Source organism: Oncorhynchus masou, chromosome 30 (genome assembly GCF_036934945.1).
Source record: "Oncorhynchus masou masou isolate Uvic2021 chromosome 30, UVic_Omas_1.1, whole genome shotgun sequence".
NCBI lineage: Eukaryota > Metazoa > Chordata > Actinopteri > Salmoniformes > Salmonidae > Oncorhynchus > Oncorhynchus masou.
The window spans coordinates 3,697,182-3,722,983 of record NC_088241.1 but is presented as its reverse complement, the minus strand read 5'-3'; the positions used below and the strand labels follow the sequence as shown (position 1 = coordinate 3,722,983).

The 25,802-nt window shown below is 41.1% G+C and overlaps 1 protein-coding gene across 2 annotated transcripts in view; it reads left to right on the top strand.

Annotated features, from left to right (window-relative positions):
• Positions 1-25,802, top strand: part of LOC135521816 (ADAMTS-like protein 4) — a 112,916-nt gene that overhangs the window by 3,773 nt on the left and 83,341 nt on the right. The window contains exons 3-4 of one of the 2 annotated variants that reach the window (XM_064947561.1): positions 5,080-5,693; positions 6,241-7,066. In XM_064947561.1, the coding sequence (XP_064803633.1) occupies positions 5,080-5,693; positions 6,241-7,066 (1,440 nt within the window). Of the gene's footprint in view, positions 1-5,079; positions 5,733-6,240; positions 7,067-25,802 lie in introns of both variants that reach the window. The other variant, XM_064947560.1, reaches the window with a different exon arrangement.

Sequence of the window (25,802 nt, the reverse complement as noted above, 5' to 3'; positions counted from 1 at the left end):
CCACTCTCAGCCCATCCCACCTATCACCATAGACCTCAGCTCTTTAATCACACCCCTCAGACACTCTCAGCCCATCCCACCTATCGCTATAGACCTCAGCTCTTTAATCCAGACACTCTCAGCCCATCCCACCTATCACTATAGACCTCAGCTCTTTAATCCCGCCGTTCAGCCACTCTCAGCCCATCCCACCTATCACCATAGACCTCAGCTCTTTAATCACACCCCTCAGACACTCTCAGCCCATCCCACCTATCGCTATAGACCTCAGCTCTTTAATCCAGACACTCTCAGCCCATCCCAACCTATCACTATAGACCTCAGCTCTTTAATCCCGCCGCTCAGCCACTCTCTGCCCATTCCACCTATCACCCTCAGTTTGATTTCCATGTGCCTTATATTTTTCAATTGTGCTGTGATGTTTTACATACATTTTGAATCTTTCTAATTCTATAGTATCCACAGATTGTGAGCTAAAGATGAAAGCCTTTCCTACAAGTATTATTATGTTATTTATTTATTCAAAATCGCCCAAAACTGCTATTTGTAAGGTTCATTTTAAATGAATGTTGTGATTTTCTTCACCATTCCTGAACCTGTGACCAGAAACAAGCTACATAGGGGCAATACAAGAATAAATTATGTAGTGATTCTGTCTCATCGCAGCAAAATCTACAGAGCTGAGATTGTTGTATGCCCCATATATATAGCATTCTGTTGGTGGCAAGAATTTTGTATAATAATTTAAATTGAAAAACTGGAAGTGTTGTTTTTTGTACCAGTTCATAAACCATGTGCCATGAAATCGGTTCATCTAAATCTCTGCCCATTTATTCTGCTACCTGTATGGCGCAGCTGTCAACATTTTGGGCCTCAAATGAAACTGGTACAGTGCCTTGTGAAAGTATTCGGCCCCCTTGAACTTTACGACCTTTTGCCACATTTCAGGCTTCAAACATAAATATATAAAACTGTATTTTTTTGTGAAGAATCAACAACAAGTGGGACACAATCATGAAGTGGAACGACATTTATTGGATATTTCAAACTTTTTTAACAAATCAAAAACTGAAAAATTGGGCTTGCAAAATTATTCAGCCCCTTTACTTTCAGTGCAGCAAACTCTCTCCAGAAGTTCAGTGAAGATCTCTGAATGATCCAATGTTGACCTAAATGACTAATGATGAGAAATACAATCCACCTGTGTGTAATCAAGTCTCCGTATAAATGCACCTGCACTGTGATAGTCTCAGAGGTCCGTTAAAAGCGCAGAGAGCATCATGAAGAACAAGGAACACACCAGGCAGGTCCGAGATACTATTGTGAAGAAGTTTAAAGCCGGATTTGGATACAAAAAGATTTCCCAAGCTTTAAACATCCCAAGGAGCACTGTGCAAGCGATAATATTGAAATGGAAGGAGTATCAGACCATTGCAAATCTACCAAGACCTGGCCGTCCCTCTAAACTTTCAGCTCATACAAGGAGAAGACTGATCAGAGATGCAGCCAAGAGGCCCATGATCACTCTGGATGAACTGCAGAGATCTACAGCTGAGGTGGGAGACTCTGTCCATAGGACAACAATCAGTCGTATATTGCACAAATCTGGCCTTTATGGAAGTGGCAAGAAGAAAGCCATTTCTTAAAGATATCCATAAAAAGTGTCGTTTAAAGTTTGCCACAAGCCACACCAAACATGTGGAAGAAGGTGCTCTGGTCAGATGAAACCAAAATTGAACTTTTTGTCAACAATGCAAAACGTTATGTTTGGCGTAAAAGCAACACAGCTCATCACAATGAACACACCATCCCCACTGTCAAACATGGTGGTGGCAGCATCATGGTTTGGGCCTGCTTTTCTTCAGCAGGGACAGGGAAGATGGTTAAAATTGATGGGAAGATGGATGGAGCCAAATACAGGACCATTCTGGAAGAAAACCTGATGGAGTCTGCAAAAGACCTGAGACTGGGACGGAGATTTGTCTTCCAACAAGACAATGATCCAGAACATAAAGCAAAATCTACAATGGAATGGTTCAAAAATAAACATATCCAGGTGTTAGAATGGCCAAGTCAAAGTCCAGACCTGAATCCAATCGAGAATCTGTGGAAAGAACTGAAAACTGCTGTTCACAAATGCTCTCCATCCAACCTCACTGAGCTCGCACTGTTTTGCAAGGAGGAATGGGAAAAAATTTCAGTCTCTCGATGTGCAAAACTGATAGAGACGTACCCCAAGCGACTTACAGCTGTAATCGCAGCAAAAGGTGGCGCTACAAAGTATTAACTTAAGGGGGCTGAATAATTTTGCACGCCCAATTTTTCCGTTTTTGATTTGTTAAAAAAGTTTGAAATATCCAATAAATGTCGTTCCACTTCATGATTGTGTCCCACTTGTTGTTGATTCTTCACAAAAAAATACAGTTTTATATCTTTATGTTTGAAGCCTGAAATGTGACAAAAGGTCGCAAAGTTCACGGGGGCCGAATACTTTCACAAGGCACTGTATATTTTCTATTTATGCCAATTCCTTTCACCCAATTTGTATCTTTAATTTATGGAAAGCAAACAAGTTTCCTACCTTGTCCCCTTTCCACTTGCCTCCTCCATATTTGTGGCAATGCTGCAATCAGTTGGTTGTAAGTTTGGATTGAGCAGACATTCCCATATATTTTCAATAGCAGCTATTGAAAATATATAGGAATGCCTGCTCATAGCTCAACTGTTTCTATTCATAATATCATTAATAAATATAATACCAACTAAATCCATAAAGAATGTGTTTTTATTAATCAGTATATTTGTTGTAATATTTGTTCAATCTTTTCTGGAGGATAAAACTGAAATTGTAACCAGCTTTGTATAGCTTGTTTAAGAAAGGGCAATACTTTAAACAAAATGTCATTTTCAATTACAGAAAATTACAACTTCTTGGAAATTAGAAGTTGTAATCTGTATAAAGGCAAAAAGGCAATTAAAAAAAAGGATGAACCTTTCTTAATAATCTACTGGAGAACCATTTTGAGTTTTAATATAATTTATGTATGAGTAAAGCTTTTAGTGAGAGGTTTAAAACTTTAATATTGAATAATTTTAGCCCCCCAAACTCATATTCATTATATAAATAGGCTCATTTCATTTTGTCTGGCTTAGCATTCCAAATAAAATGTTATATTTTTTGCTCATATGATTTAAAAAACTACTCGTCTGCAGTAGGCAGCGCCATTCGTAAGTAAGTAAACTGTGATAGGACCAAAGAGTTAATCAATGTGATTTATCCATAAATAGACAAGTGTTTACCTCTCCATGGTTGCAGAATCTTATCTATTTTTGCTAACTTATTATTGAAATTGATTGTGGTAAGTTCATTTATATTTTTTGAGTTGTGAATACGAAATATGTCTAATTCACCATACACCCATTTTATTTGTAAACTACAAGGTAGTGTAAACACCGTGTTTTTTAACGATCCAATATGTAATATGGTACACTTGTCATAATTAAGTTTTAGTCCAGAGAGGCTAGAAAAGTGATCAAGATCTTCATTGAAACTGTGCAGGGTTCCAGATTGCGGACTTCAGAAAAATCTTGAGTCATCGGCATACATTGACACTTGTTTTTATCCCCTGGATTTCTGACCCCTTGATGTTCTTGTTGGATCTAATTTTAATAGCTAGCATTTCAATGGACATAATAAATAGATATGGAGACAACGGACAGCCTTGTTTTACTCCTCTTAAAAGCTCAATACTCTCTGAGAATTAACTATTATTTACTATTTTACATCTGGGGTTGCTGTTCATAACTTTAACCCATTGTATAAGAGATTCACAGAATATAAAGTAATCCAGGTATTTATATATACATTCTAGTTGTTCTTTATCAAACGGCGTTTAAAAATCTGCTATGAAGACCAGGCCTGGTATCTTTGATGTTACATAATGTTCAATTGTTTCAAGTAATTGTCGTATATTATCTCCAATATATCACCCAAACCTGTCTGACCAGGATGAACAATATCTGGTAAAATCTTTTTATTCTATGTGCTATGCATTTCGCCAGGATTTTTGGTGCCTCCAGTTTTATAAATGGACTGGATCTTTATACCACCAGGGTCCTGTTTTAGTAGTAGTAGTAGTAATGAAATCAGACCTTCTTGTTGAGTACCTGAAAGTCTTCAAATTTAAAATATGCTAATAATGGAGTAATTAAAACATGCTAATAATGGATCTTTGAGTACATCAAAAAAGGTCTGATATACAGTGGGGCAAAAAAGTATTTAGTCAGCCACCAATTGTGCAAGTTCTCCCACTTAAAAAGATGAGAGAGGCCTGTAATTTTCATCATAGGTACACTTCAACTATGACAGACAAAATGAGATAAAAAAATCCAGAAAATCACATTAGGAAATAAATCTTTACAGAGTCTGAAAAGAAAACATTATACTTAAAATATTTAGCTTTCAAAATATAATTTGGTGAATCATGGATGACTCCATAATTTGTAACGAGTTTCTGCAAATTATTTTTGGTAACATTTCTATGATAAAGATTAAAGAAAACACTTGTGCATTTTTCACCATTTTCCATCTAATTCGCTTTATTCTTGTAAAACATTACACTTGTTCGTACTTATAAGTACCTGCAATTCTTTTTGTTTTTCCTGTTACCAATTTTGTGCCTCTTTAGGCATTAACTCTGCATTTTTAAGGTTAGGGTTAAGTTTAGGAATTAACTCAGAAATCTTAAGGTTAGGCATGAACTCTGAATGGTTAAGGTAAGGGTTAAGGTTTGGGATAGGCTTAAAACAAAAACTTCAAAAACAACTTTCTATCACTGGATTTCAACATGCAATATTGCATCAGAGGCAGACCGCCCATCCACCATCCCTGTCCGCAACACCCTTGAATGTAACAGCACTCACTGTTGCCCCTAGTGGCTGGTTCCCACATCATCTCCCAACATCCTCAGACATGGATGGATGTCTAGTACTGACTTGTATCACGGGTGACCTGGCTGGTTTATCATATGTCTGATGTGTTCTTGTGTGTATGTGTGTGTGTGTGTGTTCGTGTTCCAGGCGACGGGCAGAAGATCTCGGCAGGTGGACAATAGTCCGGAGGGGGTGTGGTCTGCCTGGGAGGAGTGGTCAGGATGTTCTCAGAGTTGTGGAGTGGGCGTGTCACAGAGAACCAGAAAGTGTGAAGCCCCTCCCCGTCCCCTAACTCCACCCCTCTCCCACTCTCCTCCAATCTGGGGGGGTTCATCGTTCCTCCCAGGGAGGGCAGGGGGTCCCAACCATGGCTCTGTCATCTCCGCCATCCACCCCTTCTACCCCCCTCATTACTCTAGCAACCAGCCATCCCAATACGGGGGAGGAGGTGGGGGAGGGACAGAGAGACAGCCAGACCCCTTCTATCCCCCCTCACTCCCATCATCCAATCAGAACCCAGGACTGTCTCTCTATCGGGACACTCCTATAGGAGGAGGGGCAGGAGCTGTGCCAGCGCAGTCCTCCAATCCCACGTCTCCCCTCTATCGCCTGGAATTTTCATCACCCAATCAGGAGCCAGGTTCTGTTTATCGCTCCCCCTCATTTCCTGCCCCCCCATCCAGCTACAGCCAACCAGCACAGGCCGCCCGCCGGCCAACCAATCCTGGAACAGGGAGGGCGGGAGGAAGTGGCAGCAGAAGGTCAGTGTTGCCCAATAGGGGGGCTCTGCCTGCTAGTAGGTGAGTATGATTGGATGATCGTGTTGGCAAGGAAACTGTTTACTGTAGATGTTGTGTAAATGTTGTTTTAGACGCCATGTAAATGTTAAGACGTTGTCGTTAAGGCGTTAGTAGTATGAGTTGAGTCATTTGGTTGATGTGAGTCATGGGAGTGTGAGTTGCTGTGCCATTAGATCACTAGTTCTGCTCAATATCATGACCTCCATACAGATAGACTCCTTAGGGCTCTCACTCTCCTGTGCTCTGCCTCTAACTCTCACTGTAGGCTGTAAGCTGTTGGCTCCAGTTGTGGATAATGTCAATAATTTTAAGAGCAGATAAGAGTTCTGTCATCATGTGTAATATTCCCCTGTCTAACCCCCCCTCTCCCTCTCTCTCTCTCTCTCTCTCTCCCTCTCTGTCTCTCTCTGTCTCTCTCGCTCTCTGTCTCTCTCGTTCTCTGTCTCTCTGTCTCTCTCTCTCTCTCTCTCTCTCTCTCTCTCTCTCTCTCTCTCTCTCTCTCTCTCAGGTCCTCTTCTATCCGTCCGGGTCAGTTTGGTTACGGCAGGGTTCCCTTCTCTCTGCCATTACACCGGCAAAACCGGCAGGCCCGCCACACTGAGCACGGCAATGCTACCATAGCAACCCTGGTACTAGAGACAGAGGGGCAGGAGGGAACTGTTGTTAACATTGACCAAATGGACAGATCTGGAGAAGGAGGGGAGAAGAGGAGGGGAGAGAAGGGGAGGGAGGGAGGCAAGAACCACAAAGGGAATAGGGGAGAGAGGGAGCATGAGAGGAGAGAGGAGGACAGGAAGACAGAGGGGGAGAGTACGGAGTCACCTGCCGCTAAGGCATTAATAATGACAACCATAGCTAAACCAGAAAGGAATGGACAGAGGGACACGGACACTCATAGACAGACGGACAGACAGAGACAAGCTGCTGCGGAGCGAGGGAGGGAGAGAGGGAGAGAAAGAGAGAGAGTGCCCTCGACACTCCCTCACTCACATAGGCTCTCTCCCTTCCAGCCCAACCACGACAGAATCATTGATAGACGCGCCCCTCCTCCCCTCCCCCCTCTGCCTCACCCCTACTCCCCCCCTCTCTCTCACCCCTACTCCCCCCCTCGCCACCACTCCTCTCCCCAGCACAGAGAGAGAGAGTCCCCCTATGGGTTCAACCCTCAGCTCCAATCCCCTCACCCTAGACCCCCCCAACCCAACATCTACCCCCTGCAACATCAGCAGCACCCCCACCCCATGGCCGAGGGGGAGACAGGGGGACAGAGATTACCCCCCCAGAACTACAGGTGTTCGGGAGCAGAGAATGAGTATCGTCGGTGCTTCTCACAGGTAAGAGCAGATGCCTTGGGTCTTGAAATGCCTCAGTGGTTGGAGCGTAGAGTTAGTAACACCAGTAGTTAACTAGGAGTTGGTTCCTGTATGAGTGTAGAGTTAGTAACACCAGTATTAACTAGGAGGTGGTTCCTGTATGAGTGTAGAGTTAGTAACACCAGTATTAACTAGGAGGTGGTTCCTGTATGAGTGTAGAGTTAGTAACACCAGTATTAACTAGGAGGTGGTTCCTGTATGAGTGTAGAGTTAGTAACACCAGTATTAACTAGGAGGTGGTTCCTGTATGAGTGTAGAGTTAGTAACACCAGTATTAACTAGGAGGTGGTTCCTGTATGAGTGTAGAGTTAGTAACACCAGTAGTTAACTAGGAGCTGGTTCCTGTATGAGTGTAGAGTTAGTAACACCAGTATTAACTAGGAGGTGGTTCCTGTATGAGTGTAGAGTTAGTAACACCAGTAGTTAACTAGGAGTTGGTTCCTGTATGAGTGTAGAGTTAGTAACACCAGTAGTTAACTTGGAGGTGGTTCCTGTATGAGTGTAGAGTTAGTAACACCAGTAGTTAACTAGGAGGTGGTTCCTGTATGAGTGTAGAGTTAGTAACACCAGTAGTTAACTAGGAGCTGGTTCCTGTATGAGTGTAGAGTTGGTAACACCAGTATTAACTAGGAGGTGGTTCCTGTATGAGTGTAGAGTTAGTAACACCAGTGGTTAACTAGGAGGTGGTTCCTGTATGAGTATATAGTTAGTAACACCAGTATTAACTAGGAGGTGGTTCCTGTATGAGTGTAGAGTTAGTAACACCAGTAGTTAACTAGGAGGTGGTTCCTGTATGAGTGTAGAGTTAGTAACACCAGTATTAACTAGGAGCTGGTTCCTGTATGAGTGTAGAGTTAGTAACACCAGTATTAACTAGGAGCTGGTTCCTGTATGAGTGTAGAGTTAGTAACACCAGTATTAACTAGGAGCTGGTTCCTGTATGAGTGTAGAGTTAGTAACACCAGTATTAACTAGGAGCTGGTTCCTGTATGAGTGTAGAGTTAGTAACACCAGTATTAACTAGGAGGTGGTTCCTGTATGAGTGTAGAGTTAGTAACACCAGTAGTTAACTAGGAGGTGGTTCCTGTATGAGTGTAGAGTTAGTAACACCAGTATTAACTAGGAGCTGGTTCCTGTATGAGTGTAGAGTTAGTAACACCAGTATTAACTAGGAGCTGGTTCCTGTATGAGTGTAGAGTTAGTAACACCAGTATTAACTAGGAGGTGGTTCCTGTATGAGTGTAGAGCTAGTAACACCAGTATTAACTAGGAGCTGGTTCCTGTATGAGTGTAGAGTTAGTAACACCAGTATTAACTAGGAGGTGGTTCCTGTATGAGTGTAGAGTTAGTAACACCAGTATTAACTAGGAGCTGGTTCCTGTATGAGTGTAGAGTTAGTAACACTAGTATTAACGAGGAGCTGGTTCCTGTATGAGCGTAGAGTTAGTAACACCAGTATTAACTAGGAGGTGGTTCCTGTATGAGTGTAGAGTTAGTAACACCAGTAGTTAACTAGGAGGTGGTTCCTGTATGAGTGTAGAGTTAGTAACACCAGTAGTTAACTAGGAGGTGGTTCCTGTATGAGTGTAGAGTTAGTAACACCAGTATTAACTAGGAGGTGGTTCCTGTATGAGTGTAGAGTTAGTAACACCATTATTAACTAGGAGCTGGTTCCTGTATGAGTGTAGAGTTAGTAACACCAGTAGTTAACTTGGAGGTGGTTCCTGTATGAGTATATAGTTAGTAACACCAGTATTAACTAGGAGGTGGTTCCTGTATGAGTGTAGAGTTAGTAACACCAGTAGTTAACTTGGAGGTGGTTCCTGTATGAGTGTAGAGTTAGTTACACCAGTATTAACTAGGAGGTGGTTCCTGTATGAGTGTAGAGTTAGTAACACCAGTATTAACTAGGATGTGGTTCCTGTATGAGTGTAGAGTTAGTAACACCAGTATTAACTAGGAGGTGGTTCCTGTATGAGTGTAGAGTTAGTAACACCAGTAGTTAACTTGGAGGTGGTTCCTGTATGAGTATATAGTTAGTAAAACCAGTAGTTAACTAGGAGCTGGTTCCTGTATGAGTGTAGAGTTAGTAACACCAGTAGTTAACTAGGAGGTGGTTCCTGTATGAGTATATAGTTAGTAACACCAGTAGTTAACTAGGAGGTGGTTCCTGTATGAGTGTAGAGTTAGTTACACCAGTAGTTAACTTGGAGGTGGTTCCTGTATGAGTGTAGAGTTAGTTACACCAGTATTAACTAGGAGGTGGTTCCTGTATGAGTGTAGAGTTAGTAACACCAGTATTAACTAGGAGGTGGTTCCTGTATGAGTGTAGAGTTAGTAACACCAGTAGTTAACTTGGAGGTGGTTCCTGTATGAGTATATAGTTAGTAAAACCAGTAGTTAACTAGGAGCTGGTTCCTGTATGAGTGTAGAGTTAGTAACACCAGTAGTTAACTAGGAGGTGGTTCCTGTATGAGTATATAGTTAGTAACACCAGTAGTTAACTAGGAGGTGGTTCCTGTATGAGTGTAGAGTTAGTAACACCAGTAGTTAACTTGGAGGTGGTTCCTGTATGAGTACATAGTTAGTAACACCAGTAGTTAACTAGGAGCTGGTTCCTGTATGAGTGTAGAGTTAGTAACACCAGTATTAACTAGGAGGTGGTTCCTGTATGAGTATATAGTTAGTAACACCAGTATTAACTTGGAGGTGGTTCCTGTATGAGTGTAGAGTTAGTAACACCAGTAGTTAACTTGGAGGTGGTTCCTGTATGAGTGTAGAGTTAGTAACACCAGTATTAACTAGGAGCTGGTTCCTGTATGAGTGTAGAGTTAGTAACACCAGTAGTTAACTAGGAGGTGGTTCCTGTATGAGTATATAGTTAGTAAAACCAGTAGTTAACTAGGAGCTGGTTCCTGTATGAGTGTAGAGTTAGTAACACCAGTAGTTAACTTGGAGGTGGTTCCTGTATGAGTGTAGAGTTAGTAACACCAGTAGTTAACTAGGAGGTGGTTCCTGTATGAGTATATAGTTAGTAACACCAGTAGTTAACTAGGAGGTGGTTCCTGTATGAGTGTAGAGTTAGTAACACCAGTAGTTAACTTGGAGGTGGTTCCTGTATGAGTACATAGTTAGTAACACCAGTAGTTAACTAGGAGCTGGTTCCTGTATGAGTGTAGAGTTAGTAACACCAGTATTAACTAGGAGGTGGTTCCTGTATGAATGTAGAGTTAGTAACACCATTATTAACTAGGAGGTGGTTCCTGTATGAGTATATAGTTAGTAACACCAGTAGTTAACTAGGAGTTGGTTCCTGTATGAGTGTAGAGTTAGTAACACCAGTATTAACTTGGAGGTGGTTCCTGTATGAGTGTAGAGTTAGTAACACCAGTAGTTAACTTGGAGGTGGTTCCTGTATGAGTATATAGTTAGTAACACCAGTAGTTAACTTGGAGGTGGTTCCTGTATGAGTGTAGAGTTAGTAACACCAGTAGTTAACTTGGAGGTGGTTCCTGTATGAGTGTAGAGTTAGTAACACCAGTAGTTAACTTGGAGGTGGTTCCTGTATGAGTGTAGAGTTAGTAACACCAGTAGTTAACTTGGAGGTGGTTCCTGTATGAGTATATAGTTAGTAACACCAGTATTAACTAGGAGCTGGTTCCTGTATGAGTGTAGAGTTAGTAACACCAGTATTAACTAGGAGGTGGTTCCTGTATGAGTGTAGAGTTAGTAACACCAGTAGTTAACTTGGAGGTGGTTCCTGTATGAGTATATAGTTAGTTAAACCAGTAGTTAACTAGGAGCTGGTTCCTGTATGAGTGTAGAGTTAGTAACACCAGTAGTTAACTAGGAGGTGGTTCCTGTATGAGTATATAGTTAGTAACACCAGTAGTTAACTAGGAGGTGGTTCCTGTATGAGTGTAGAGTTAGTAACACCAGTAGTTAACTTGGAGGTGGTTCCTGTATGAGTACATAGTTAGTAACACCAGTAGTTAACTAGGAGCTGGTTCCTGTATGAGTGTAGAGTTAGTAACACCAGTATTAACTAGGAGGTGGTTCCTGTATGAGTATATAGTTAGTAACACCAGTATTAACTTGGAGGTGGTTCCTGTATGAGTGTAGAGTTAGTAACACCAGTAGTTAACTTGGAGGTGGTTCCTGTATGAGTGTAGAGTTAGTAACACCAGTAGTTAACTTGGAGGTGGTTCCTGTATGAGTGTAGAGTTAGTAACACCAGTAGTTAACTTGGAGGTGGTTCCTGTATGAGTGTAGAGTTAGAAACACCAGTAGTTAACTTGGAGGTGGTTCCTGTATGAGTATATAGTTAGTAACACCAGTAGTTAACTTGGAGGTGGTTCCTGTATGAGTGTAGAGTTAGTAACACCAGTAGTTAACTTGGAGGTGGTTCCTGTGAGTGTAGAGTTAGTAACACCAGTAGTTAACTAGGAGCTGGTTCCTGTATGAGTGTAGAGTTAGTAACACCAGTAGTTAACTAGGAGGTGGTTCCTGTATGAGTGTAGAGTTAGTAACACCAGTATTAACTAGGAGCTGGTTCCTGTATGAGTGTAGAGTTAGTAACACCAGTAGTTAACTAGGAGGTGGTTCCTGTATGAGTATATAGTTAGTAAAACCAGTAGTTAACTAGGAGCTGGTTCCTGTATGAGTGTAGAGTTAGTAACACCAGTAGTTAACTTGGAGGTGGTTCCTGTATGAGTGTAGAGTTAGTAACACCAGTAGTTAACTAGGAGGTGGTTCCTGTATGAGTATATAGTTAGTAACACCAGTAGTTAACTAGGAGGTGGTTCCTGTATGAGTGTAGAGTTAGTAACACCAGTAGTTAACTTGGAGGTGGTTCCTGTATGAGTACATAGTTAGTAACACCAGTAGTTAACTAGGAGCTGGTTCCTGTATGAGTGTAGAGTTAGTAACACCAGTATTAACTAGGAGGTGGTTCCTGTATGAATGTAGAGTTAGTAACACCATTATTAACTAGGAGGTGGTTCCTGTATGAGTATATAGTTAGTAACACCAGTAGTTAACTAGGAGTTGGTTCCTGTATGAGTGTAGAGTTAGTAACACCAGTATTAACTTGGAGGTGGTTCCTGTATGAGTGTAGAGTTAGTAACACCAGTAGTTAACTTGGAGGTGGTTCCTGTATGAGTATATAGTTAGTAACACCAGTAGTTAACTTGGAGGTGGTTCCTGTATGAGTGTAGAGTTAGTAACACCAGTAGTTAACTTGGAGGTGGTTCCTGTATGAGTGTAGAGTTAGTAACACCAGTAGTTAACTTGGAGGTGGTTCCTGTATGAGTGTAGAGTTAGTAACACCAGTAGTTAACTTGGAGGTGGTTCCTGTATGAGTATATAGTTAGTAACACCAGTAGTTAACTTGGAGGTGGTTCCTGTATGAGTGTAGAGTTAGTAACACCAGTAGTTAACTTGGAGGTGGTTCCTGTATGAGTGTAGAGTTAGTAACACCAGTAGTTAACTTGGAGGTGGTTCCTGTATGAGTGTAGAGTTAGTAACACCAGTAGTTAACTTGGAGGTGGTTCCTGTATGAGTATATAGTTAGTAACACCAGTAGTTAACTTGGAGGTGGTTCCTGTATGAGTGTAGAGTTAGTAACACCAGTAGTTAACTTGGAGGTGGTTCCTGTATGAGTGTAGAGTTAGTAACACCAGTATTAACTTGGAGGTGGTTCCTGTATGAGTGTAGAGTTAGTAACACCAGTAGTTAACTTGGAGGTGGTTCCTGTATGAGTGTAGAGTTAGTAACACCAGTAGTTAACTTGGAGGTGGTTCCTGTATGAGTGTAGAGTTAGTAACACCAGTAGTTAACTTGGAGGTGGTTCCTGTATGAGTATATAGTTAGTAACACCAGTAGTTAACTTGGAGGTGGTTCCTGTATGAGTGTAGAGTTAGTAACACCAGTAGTTAACTTGGAGGTGGTTCCTGTATGAGTGTAGAGTTAGTAACACCAGTATTAACTTGGAGGTGGTTCCTGTATGAGTGTAGAGTTAGTAACACCAGTAGTTAACTAGGAGCTGGTTCCTGTATGAGTGTAGAGTTAGTAACACCAGTAGTTAACTAGGAGCTGGTTCCTGTATGAGTGTAGAGTTAGTAACACCAGTATTAACTAAGAGCTGGTTCCTGTATGAGTGTAGAGTTAGTAACACCAGTAGTTAACTAGGAGGTGGTTCCTGTATGAGTATATAGTTAGTAAAACCAGTAGTTAACTAGGAGCTGGTTCCTGTATGAGTGTAGAGTTAGTAACACCAGTAGTTAACTTGGAGGTGGTTCCTGTATGAGTGTAGAGTTAGTAACACCAGTAGTTAACTAGGAGGTGGTTCCTGTATGAGTATATAGTTAGTAACACCAGTAGTTAACTAGGAGGTGGTTCCTGTATGAGTGTAGAGTTAGTAACACCAGTAGTTAACTTGGAGGTGGTTCCTGTGTGAGTATATAGTTAGTAACACCAGTATTAACTTGGAGGTGGTTCCTGTATGAGTGTAGAGTTAGTAACACCAGTAGTTAACTTGGAGGTGGTTCCTGTATGAGTATATAGTGAAAAACACCAGTAGTTAACTTGGAGGTGGTTCCTGTATGAGTGTAGAGTTAGTAACACCAGTAGTTAACTTGGAGGTGGTTCCTGTATGAGTGTAGAGTTAGTAACACCAGTAGTTAACTAGGAGGTGGTTCCTGTATGAGTATATAGTTAGTAACACCAGTAGTTAACTAGGAGGTGGTTCCTGTATGAGTGTAGAGTTAGTAACACCAGTAGTTAACTTGGAGGTGGTTCCTGTATGAGTGTAGAGTTAGTAACACCAGTATTAACTTGGAGGTGGTTCCTGTATGAGTGTAGAGTTAGTAACACCAGTAGTTAACTAGGAGCTGGTTCCTGTATGAGTGTAGAGTTAGTAACACCAGTAGTTAACTAGGAGGTGGTTCCTGTATGAGTGTAGAGTTAGTAACACCAGTATTAACTAAGAGCTGGTTCCTGTATGAGTGTAGAGTTAGTAACACCAGTAGTTAACTAGGAGGTGGTTCCTGTATGAGTATATAGTTAGTAAAACCAGTAGTTAACTAGGAGCTGGTTCCTGTATGAGTGTAGAGTTAGTAACACCAGTAGTTAACTTGGAGGTGGTTCCTGTATGAGTGTAGAGTTAGTAACACCAGTAGTTAACTAGGAGGTGGTTCCTGTATGAGTATATAGTTAGTAACACCAGTAGTTAACTAGGAGGTGGTTCCTGTATGAGTGTAGAGTTAGTAACACCAGTAGTTAACTTGGAGGTGGTTCCTGTATGAGTATATAGTTAGTAACACCAGTATTAACTTGGAGGTGGTTCCTGTATGAGTGTAGAGTTAGTAACACCAGTAGTTAACTTGGAGGTGGTTCCTGTATGAGTATATAGTTAGTAACACCAGTAGTTAACTTGGAGGTGGTTCCTGTATGAGTGTAGAGTTAGTAACACCAGTAGTTAACTTGGAGGTGGTTCCTGTATGAGTGTAGAGTTAGTAACACCAGTAGTTAACTAGGAGGTGGTTCCTGTATGAGTATATAGTTAGTAACACCAGTAGTTAACTAGGAGGTGGTTCCTGTATGAGTGTAGAGTTAGTAACACCAGTAGTTAACTTGGAGGTGGTTCCTGTATGAGTGTAGAGTTAGTAACACCAGTATTAACTAGGAGCTGGTTCCTGTATGAGTGTAGAGTTAGTAACACCATTATTAACTAGGAGGTGGTTCCTGTATGAGTACATAGTTAGTAACACCAGTAGTTAACTAGGAGCTGGTTCCTGTATGAGTGTAGAGTTAGTAACACCAGTATTAACTAGGAGGTGGTTCCTATATGAGTGTAGAGTTAGTAACACCAGTAGTTAACTAGGAGCTGGTTCCTGTATGAGTGTAGAGTTAGTAACACCAGTATTAACTAGGAGGTGGTTCCTGTATGAATGTAGAGTTAGTAACACCATTATTAACTAGGAGGTGGTTCCTGTATGAGTATATAGTTAGTAACACCAGTATTAACTTGGAGGTGGTTCCTGTATGAGTGTAGAGTTAGTAACACCAGTAGTTAACTTGGAGGTGGTTCCTGTATGAGTACATAGTTAGTAACACCAGTAGTTAACTTGTAGGTGGTTCCTGTATGAGTGTAGAGTTAGTAACACCAGTAGTTAACTTGGAGGTGGTTCCTGTATGAGTGTAGAGTTAGTAACACCAGTAGTTAACTAGGAGCTGGTTCCTGTATGAGTGTAGAGTTAGTAACACCAGTATTAACTAGGAGGTGGTTCCTGTATGAATGTAGAGTTAGTAACACCATTATTAACTAGGAGGTGGTTCCTGTATGAGTATATAGTTAGTAACACCAGTATTAACTTGGAGGTGGTTCCTGTATGAGTGTAGAGTTAGTAACACCAGTAGTTAACTTGGAGGTGGTTCCTGTATGAGTATATAGTTAGTAACACCAGTAGTTAACTTGTAGGTGGTTCCTGTATGAGTGTAGAGTTAGTAACACCAGTAGTTAACTTGGAGGTGGTTCCTGTATGAGTGTAGAGTTAGTAACACCAGTAGTTAACTTGGAGGTGGTTCCTGTATGAGTGTAGAGTTAGTAACACCAGTAGTTAACTTGGAGGTGGTTCCTGTATGCGTATATAGTTAGTAACACCAGTAGTTAACTTGGAGGTGGTTCCTGTATGAGTGTAGAGTTAGTAACACCAGTAGTTAACTTGGAGGTGGTTCCTGTATGAGTGTAGAGTTAGTAACACCAGTATTAACTTGGAGGTGGTTCCTGTATGAGTGTAGAGTTAGTAACAGCAGTAGTTAACTAGGAGGTGGTTCCTGTATGAGTGTAGAGTTAGTAACAGCAGTAGTTAACTAGGAGGTGGTTCCTGTATGAGTGTAGAGTTAGTAACACCAGTATTAACTAGGAGCTGGTTCCTGTATGAGTGTAGAGTTAGTAACACCAGTAGTTAACTAGGAGGTGGTTCCTGTATGAGTGTAGAGTTAGTAACACCAGTAGTTAACTTGGAGCTGGTTCCTGTATGAGTGTAGAGTTAGTAACACCAGTAGTTAACTTGGAGGTGGTTCCTGTATGAGTGTAGAGTTAGTAACACCAGTAGTTAACTAGGAGGTGTTCCTGTATGAGTGTAGAGTTAGTAACACCAGTAGTTAACTTGGAGGTGGTTCCTGTATGAGTGTAGAGTTAGTAACACCAGTATTAACTTGGAGGTGGTTCCTGTATGAGTATATAGTTAGTAACACCAGTAGTTAACTAGGAGCTGGTTCCTGTATGAGTGTAGAGTTAGTAACACCAGTAGTTAACTAGGAGGTTGTTCCTGTATGAGTGTAGAGTTAGTAACACCAGTATTAACTTGGAGGTGGTTCCTGTATGAGCGTAGAGTTAGTAACACCAGTATTAACTAGGAGGTGGTTCCTGTATGAGTGTAGAGTTAGTAACACCAGTATTAACTAGGAGGTGGTTCCTGTATGAGCGTAGAGTTAGTAACACCAGTATTAACTAGGAGGTGGTTCCTGTATGAGTGTAGAGTTAGTAACACCAGTATTAACTTGGAGGTGGTTCCTGTATGAGCGTAGAGTTAGTAACACCAGTATTAACTAGGAGGTGGTTCCTGTATGAGTGTAGAGTTAGTAACACCATTATTAACTAGGAGGTGGTTCCTGTATGAGTGTAGAGTTAGTAACACCAGTATTAACTAGGAGCTGGTTCCTGTATGAGCGTAGAGTTAGTAACACCACTATTAACTAGGAGCTGGTTCCTGTATGAGTGTAGAGTTAGTAACACCAGTATTAACTTGGAGGTGGTTCCTGTATGAGTGTAGAGTTAGTAACACCAGTAGTTAACTAGGAGGTGGTTCCTGTATGAGTACATAGTTAGTAACACCAGTATTAACTAGGAGCTGGTTCCTGTATGAGTGTAGAGTTAGTAACACCATTATTAACTAGGAGGTGGTTCCTGTATGAGTACATAGTTAGTAACACCAGTAGTTAACTAGGAGCTGGTTCCTGTATGAGTGTAGAGTTAGTAACACCAGTATTAACTAGGAGGTGGTTCCTATATGAGTGTAGAGTTAGTAACACCAGTAGTTAACTAGGAGCTGGTTCCTGTATGAGTGTAGAGTTAGTAACACCAGTATTAACTAGGAGGTGGTTCCTGTATGAATGTAGAGTTAGTAACACCATTATTAACTAGGAGGTGGTTCCTGTATGAGTATATAGTTAGTAACACCAGTATTAACTTGGAGGTGGTTCCTGTATGAGTGTAGAGTTAGTAACACCAGTAGTTAACTTGGAGGTGGTTCCTGTATGAGTATATAGTTAGTAACACCAGTAGTTAACTTGTAGGTGGTTCCTGTATGAGTGTAGAGTTAGTAACACCAGTAGTTAACTTGGAGGTGGTTCCTGTATGAGTGTAGAGTTAGTAACACCAGTAGTTAACTAGGAGCTGGTTCCTGTATGAGTGTAGAGTTAGTAACACCAGTATTAACTAGGAGGTGGTTCCTGTATGAATGTAGAGTTAGTAACACCATTATTAACTAGGAGGTGGTTCCTGTATGAGTATATAGTTAGTAACACCAGTATTAACTTGGAGGTGGTTCCTGTATGAGTGTAGAGTTAGTAACACCAGTAGTTAACTTGGATGTGGTTCCTGTATGAGTATATAGTTAGTAACACCAGTAGTTAACTTGTAGGTGGTTCCTGTATGAGTGTAGAGTTAGTAACACCAGTAGTTAACTTGGAGGTGGTTCCTGTATGAGTGTAGAGTTAGTAACACCAGTAGTTAACTTGGAGGTGGTTCCTGTATGAGTGTAGAGTTAGTAACACCAGTAGTTAACTTGGAGGTGGTTCCTGTATGCGTATATAGTTAGTAACACCAGTAGTTAACTTGGAGGTGGTTCCTGTATGAGTGTAGAGTTAGTAACACCAGTAGTTAACTTGGAGGTGGTTCCTGTATGAGTGTAGAGTTAGTAACACCAGTATTAACTTGGAGGTGGTTCCTGTATGAGTGTAGAGTTAGTAACAGCAGTAGTTAACTAGGAGGTGGTTCCTGTATGAGTGTAGAGTTAGTAACAGCAGTAGTTAACTAGGAGGTGGTTCCTGTATGAGTGTAGAGTTAGTAACACCAGTATTAACTAGGAGCTGGTTCCTGTATGAGTGTAGAGTTAGTAACACCAGTAGTTAACTAGGAGGTGGTTCCTGTATGAGTGTAGAGTTAGTAACACCAGTAGTTAACTTGGAGCTGGTTCCTGTATGAGTGTAGAGTTAGTAACACCAGTAGTTAACTTGGAGGTGGTTCCTGTATGAGTGTAGAGTTAGTAACACCAGTAGTTAACTAGGAGGTGGTTCCTGTATGAGTGTAGAGTTAGTAACACCAGTAGTTAACTTGGAGGTGGTTCCTGTATGAGTGTAGAGTTAGTAACACCAGTATTAACTTGTAGGTGGTTCCTGTATGAGTATATAGTTAGTAACACCAGTAGTTAACTAGGAGCTGGTTCCTGTATGAGTGTAGAGTTAGTAACACCAGTAGTTAACTAGGAGGTTGTTCCTGTATGAGTGTAGAGTTAGTAACACCAGTATTAACTTGGAGGTGGTTCCTGTATGAGCGTAGAGTTAGTAACACCAGTATTAACTAGGAGGTGGTTCCTGTATGAGTGTAGAGTTAGTAACACCAGTATTAACTAGGAGGTGGTTCCTGTATGAGCGTAGAGTTAGTAACACCAGTATTAACTAGGAGGTGGTTCCTGTATGAGTGTAGAGTTAGTAACACCAGTATTAACTTGGAGGTGGTTCCTGTATGAGCGTAGAGTTAGTAACACCAGTATTAACTAGGAGGTGGTTCCTGTATGAGTGTAGAGTTAGTAACACCATTATTAACTAGGAGGTGGTTCCTGTATGAGTGTAGAGTTAGTAACACCAGTATTAACTAGGAGCTGGTTCCTGTATGAGCGTAGAGTTAGTAACACCACTATTAACTAGGAGCTGGTTCCTGTATGAGTGTAGAGTTAGTAACACCAGTATTAACTTGGAGGTGGTTCCTGTATGAGTGTAGAGTTAGTAACACCAGTAGTTAACTAGGAGGTGGTTCCTGTATGAGTACATAGTTAGTAACACCAGTATTAACTAGGAGCTGGTTCCTGTATGAGTGTAGAGTTAGTAACACCAGTAGTTAACTAGGAGCTGGTTCCTGTATGAGTGTAGAGTTAGTAACACCAGTAGTTAACTAGGAGGTTGTTCCTGTATGAGTGTAGAGTTAGTAACACCAGTATTAACTTGGAGGTGGTTCCTGTATGAGCGTAGAGTTAGTAACACCAGTATTAACTAGGAGGTGGTTCCTGTATGAGTGTAGAGTTAGTAAAACCAGTAGTTAACTAGGAGCTGGTTCCTGTATGAGTGTAGAGTTAGTAACACCAGTAGTTAACTTGGAGGTGGTTCCTGTATGAGTGTAGAGTTAGTAACACCAGTAGTTAACTAGGAGGTGGTTCCTGTATGAGTATATAGTTAGTAACACCAGTAGTTAACTAGGAGGTGGTTCCTGTATGAGTGTAGAGTTAATAACACCAGTAGTTAACTTGGAGGTGGTTCCTGTATGAGTGTAGAGTTAGTAACACCAGTAGTTAACTAGGAGCTGGTTCCTGTATGAGTGTAGAGTTAGTAACACCAGTATTAACTAGGAGGTGGTTCCTGTATGAATGTAGAGTTAGTAACACCATTATTAACTAGGAGGTGGTTCCTGTATGAGTATATAGTTAGTAACACCAGTATTAACTTGAATGTGGTTCCTGTATGAGTGTAGAGTTAGTAACACCAGTAGTTAACTAGGAGGTGGTTCCTGTATGAGTGTAGAGTTAGTAACACCAGTAGTTAACTTGGAGGTGGTTCCTGTATGAGTGTAGAGTTAGTAACACCAGTATTAACTAGGAGCTGGTTCCTGTATGAGTGTAGAGTTAGTAACACCATTATTAACTAGGAGGTGGTTCCTGTATGAGTACATAGTTAGTAACACCAGTAGTTAACTAGGAGCTGGTTCCTGTATGAGTGTAGAGTTAGTAACACCAGTATTAACTAGGAGGTGGTTCCTATATGAGTGTAGAGTTAGTAACACCAGTAGTTAACTAGGAGCTGGTTCCTGTATGAGTGTAGAGTTAGTAACACCAGTATTAACTAGGAGGTGGTTCCTGTATGAATGTAGAGTTAGTAACACCATTATTAACTAGGAGGTGGTTCCTGTATGAGTATATAGTTAGTAACACCAGTATTAACTTGGAGGTGGTTCCTGTATGAGTGTAGAGTTAGTAACACCAGTAGTTAACTTGGAGGTGGTTCCTGTATGAGTATATAGTTAGTAACACCAGTAGTTAACTTGTAGGTGGTTCCTGTATGAGTGTAGAGTTAGTAACACCAGTAGTTAACTTGGAGGTGGTTCCTGTATGAGTGTAGAGTTAGTAACACCAGTAGTTAACTAGGAGCTGGTTCCTGTATGAGTGTAGAGTTAGTAACACCAGTATTAACTAGGAGGTGGTTCCTGTATGAATGTAGAGTTAGTAACACCATTATTAACTAGGAGGTGGTTCCTGTATGAGTATATAGTTAGTAACACCAGTATTAACTTGAAGGTGGTTCCTGTATGAGTGTAGAGTTAGTAACACCAGTAGTTAACTTGTAGGTGGTTCCTGTATGAGTGTAGAGTTAGTAACACCAGTAGTTAACTTGGAGGTGGTTCCTGTATGAGTGTAGAGTTAGTAACACCAGTAGTTAACTTGGAGGTGGTTCCTGTATGAGTATATAGTTAGTAACACCAGTAGTTAACTTGGAGGTGGTTCCTGTATGAGTGTAGAGTTAGTAACACCAGTAGTTAACTTGGAGGTGGTTCCTGTATGAGTGTAGAGTTAGTAACACCAGTATTAACTTGGAGGTGGTTCCTGTATGAATGTAGAGTTAGTAACACCAGTAGTTAACTAGGAGCTGGTTCCTGTATGAGTGTAGAGTTAGTAACAGCAGTAGTTAACTAGGAGGTGGTTCCTGTATGAGTGTAGAGTTAGTAACACCAGTATTAACTAGGAGCTGGTTCCTGTATGAGTGTAGAGTTAGTAACACCAGTAGTTAACTAGGAGGTGGTTCCTGTATGAGTGTAGAGTTAGTAACACCAGTAGTTAACTTGGAGGTGGTTCCTGTATGAGTGTAGAGTTAGTAACACCAGTATTAACTTGGAGGTGGTTCCTGTATCAGTATATAGTTAGTAACACCAGTAGTTAACTAGGAGCTGGTTCCTGTATGAGTGTAGAGTTAGTAACACCAGTAGTTAACTAGGAGGTTGTTCCTGTATGAGTGTAGAGTTAGTAACACCAGTATTAACTTGGAGGTGGTTCCTGTATGAGCGTAGAGTTAGTAACACCAGTATTAACTTGGAGGTGGTTCCTGTATGAGCGTAGAGTTAGTAACACCAGTATTAACTAGGAGGTGGTTCCTGTATGAGTGTAGAGTTAGTAACACCAGTATTAACTAGGAGGTGGTTCCTGTATGAGCGTAGAGTTAGTAACACCAGTATTAACTAGGAGGTGGTTCCTGTATGAGTGTAGAGTTAGTAACACCAGTATTAACTTGGAGGTGGTTCCTGTATGAGCGTAGAGTTAGTAACACCAGTATTAACTAGGAGGTGGTTCCTGTATGAGTGTAGAGTTAGTAACACCATTATTAACTAGGAGGTGGTTCCTGTATGAGTGTAGAGTTAGTAACACCAGTATTAACTAGGAGCTGGTTCCTGTATGAGCGTAGAGTTAGTAACACCACTATTAACTAGGAGCTGGTTCCTGTATGAGTGTAGAGTTAGTAACACCAGTATTAACTTGGAGGTGGTTCCTGTATGAGTGTAGAGTTAGTAACACCAGTAGTTAACTAGGAGGTGGTTCCTGTATGAGTACATAGTTAGTAACACCAGTATTAACTAGGAGCTGGTTCCTGTATGAGTGTAGAGTTAGTAACACCAGTAGTTAACTAGGAGCTGGTTCCTGTATGAGTGTAGAGTTAGTAACACCAGTAGTTAACTAGGAGGTTGTTCCTGTATGAGTGTAGAGTTAGTAACACCAGTATTAACTTGGAGGTGGTTCCTGTATGAGCGTAGAGTTAGTAAAACCAGTATTAACTAGGAGGTGGTTCCTGTATGAGTGTAGAGTTAGTAACACCAGTATTAACTAGGAGGTGGTTCCTGTATGAGCGTAGAGTTAGTAACACCAGTATTAACTAGGAGCTGGTTCCTGTATGAGTGTAGAGTTAGTAACACCAGTATTAACTTGGAGGTGGTTCCTGTATGAGTGTAGAGTTAGTAACACCAGTAGTTAACTAGGAGGTGGTTCCTGTATGAGTGTAGAGTTAGTAACACCAGTATTAACTAGGAGGTGGTTCCTGTATGAGCGTAGAGTTAGTAACACCAGTATTAACTAGGAGCTGGTTCCTGTATGAGTGTAGAGTTAGTAACACCAGTATTAACTTGGAGCTGGTTCCTGTATGAGTGTAGAGTTAGTAACACCAGTAGTTAACTAGGAGCTGGTTCCTGTATGAGTGTAGAGTTAGTAACACCAGTAGTTAACTAGGAGGTTGTTCCTGTATGAGTGTAGAGTTAGTAACACCAGTATTAACTTGGAGGTGGTTCCTGTATGAGCGTAGAGTTAGTAACACCAGTATTAACTAGGAGGTGGTTCCTGTATGAGTGTAGAGTTAGTAAAACCAGTAGTTAACTAGGAGCTGGTTCCTGTATGAGTGTAGAGTTAGTAACACCAGTAGTTAACTTGGAGGTGGTTCCTGTATGAGTGTAGAGTTAGTAACACCAGTAGTTAACTAGGAGGTGGTTCCTGTATGAGTATATAGTTAGTAACACCAGTAGTTAACTAGGAGGTGGTTCCTGTATGAGTGTAGAGTTAATAACACCAGTAGTTAACTTGGAGGTGGTTCCTGTATGAGTGTAGAGTTAGTAACACCAGTAGTTAACTAGGAGCTGGTTCCTGTATGAGTGTAGAGTTAGTAACACCAGTATTAACTAGGAGGTGGTTCCTGTATGAATGTAGAGTTAGTAACACCATTATTAACTAGGAGGTGGTTCCTGTATGAGTATATAGTTAGTAACACCAGTATTAACTTGAATGTGGTTCCTGTATGAGTGTAGAGTTAGTAACACCAGTAGTTAACTAGGAGGTGGTTCCTGTATGAGTATATAGTTAGTAACACCAGTAGTTAACTAGGAGGTGGTTCCTGTATGAGTGTAGAGTTAGTAACACCAGTAGTTAACTTGGAGGTGGTTCCTGTATGAGTGTAGAGTTAGTAACACCAGTATTAACTAGGAGCTGGTTCCTGTATGAGTGTAGAGTTAGTAACACCATTATTAACTAGGAGGTGGTTCCTGTATGAGTACATAGTTAGTAACACCAGTAGTTAACTAGGAGCTGGTTCCTGTATGAGTGTAGAGTTAGTAACACCAGTATTAACTAGGAGGTGGTTCCTATATGAGTGTAGAGTTAGTAACACCAGTAGTTAACTAGGAGCTGGTTCCTGTATGAGTGTAGAGTTAGTAACACCAGTATTAACTAGGAGGTGGTTCCTGTATGAATGTAGAGTTAGTAACACCATTATTAACTAGGAGGTGGTTCCTGTATGAGTATATAGTTAGTAACACCAGTATTAACTTGGAGGTGGTTCCTGTATGAGTGTAGAGTTAGTAACACCAGTAGTTAACTTGGAGGTGGTTCCTGTATGAGTATATAGTTAGTAACACCAGTAGTTAACTTGTAGGTGGTTCCTGTATGAGTGTAGAGTTAGTAACACCAGTAGTTAACTTGGAGGTGGTTCCTGTATGAGTGTAGAGTTAGTAACACCAGTAGTTAACTAGGAGCTGGTTCCTGTATGAGTGTAGAGTTAGTAACACCAGTATTAACTAGGAGGTGGTTCCTGTATGAATGTAGAGTTAGTAACACCATTATTAACTAGGAGGTGGTTCCTGTATGAGTATATAGTTAGTAACACCAGTATTAACTTGAAGGTGGTTCCTGTATGAGTGTAGAGTTAGTAACACCAGTAGTTAACTTGTAGGTGGTTCCTGTATGAGTGTAGAGTTAGTAACACCAGTAGTTAACTTGGAGGTGGTTCCTGTATGAGTGTAGAGTTAGTAACACCAGTAGTTAACTTGGAGGTGGTTCCTGTATGAGTATATAGTTAGTAACACCAGTAGTTAACTTGGAGGTGGTTCCTGTATGAGTGTAGAGTTAGTAACACCAGTAGTTAACTTGGAGGTGGTTCCTGTATGAGTGTAGAGTTAGTAACACCAGTATTAACTTGGAGGTGGTTCCTGTATGAATGTAGAGTTAGTAACACCAGTAGTTAACTAGGAGCTGGTTCCTGTATGAGTGTAGAGTTAGTAACAGCAGTAGTTAACTAGGAGGTGGTTCCTGTATGAGTGTAGAGTTAGTAACACCAGTATTAACTAGGAGCTGGTTCCTGTATGAGTGTAGAGTTAGTAACACCAGTAGTTAACTTGGAGGTGGTTCCTGTATGAGTGTAGAGTTAGTAACACCAGTAGTTAACTAGGAGGTGGTTCCTGTATGAGTGTAGAGTTAGTAACACCAGTAGTTAACTTGGAGGTGGTTCCTGTATGAGTGTAGAGTTAGTAACACCAGTATTAACTTGGAGGTGGTTCCTGTATCAGTATATAGTTAGTAACACCAGTAGTTAACTAGGAGCTGGTTCCTGTATGAGTGTAGAGTTAGTAACACCAGTAGTTAACTAGGAGGTTGTTCCTGTATGAGTGTAGAGTTAGTAACACCAGTATTAACTTGGAGGTGGTTCCTGTATGAGCGTAGAGTTAGTAACACCAGTATTAACTTGGAGGTGGTTCCTGTATGAGCGTAGAGTTAGTAACACCAGTATTAACTAGGAGGTGGTTCCTGTATGAGTGTAGAGTTAGTAACACCAGTATTAACTAGGAGGTGGTTCCTGTATGAGCGTAGAGTTAGTAACACCAGTATTAACTAGGAGGTGGTTCCTGTATGAGTGTAGAGTTAGTAACACCAGTATTAACTTGGAGGTGGTTCCTGTATGAGCGTAGAGTTAGTAACACCAGTATTAACTAGGAGGTGGTTCCTGTATGAGTGTAGAGTTAGTAACACCATTATTAACTAGGAGGTGGTTCCTGTATGAGTGTAGAGTTAGTAACACCAGTATTAACTAGGAGCTGGTTCCTGTATGAGCGTAGAGTTAGTAACACCACTATTAACTAGGAGCTGGTTCCTGTATGAGTGTAGAGTTAGTAACACCAGTATTAACTTGGAGGTGGTTCCTGTATGAGTGTAGAGTTAGTAACACCAGTAGTTAACTAGGAGGTGGTTCCTGTATGAGTACATAGTTAGTAACACCAGTATTAACTAGGAGCTGGTTCCTGTATGAGTGTAGAGTTAGTAACACCAGTAGTTAACTAGGAGCTGGTTCCTGTATGAGTGTAGAGTTAGTAACACCAGTAGTTAACTAGGAGGTTGTTCCTGTATGAGTGTAGAGTTAGTAACACCAGTATTAACTTGGAGGTGGTTCCTGTATGAGCGTAGAGTTAGTAAAACCAGTATTAACTAGGAGGTGGTTCCTGTATGAGTGTAGAGTTAGTAACACCAGTATTAACTAGGAGGTGGTTCCTGTATGAGCGTAGAGT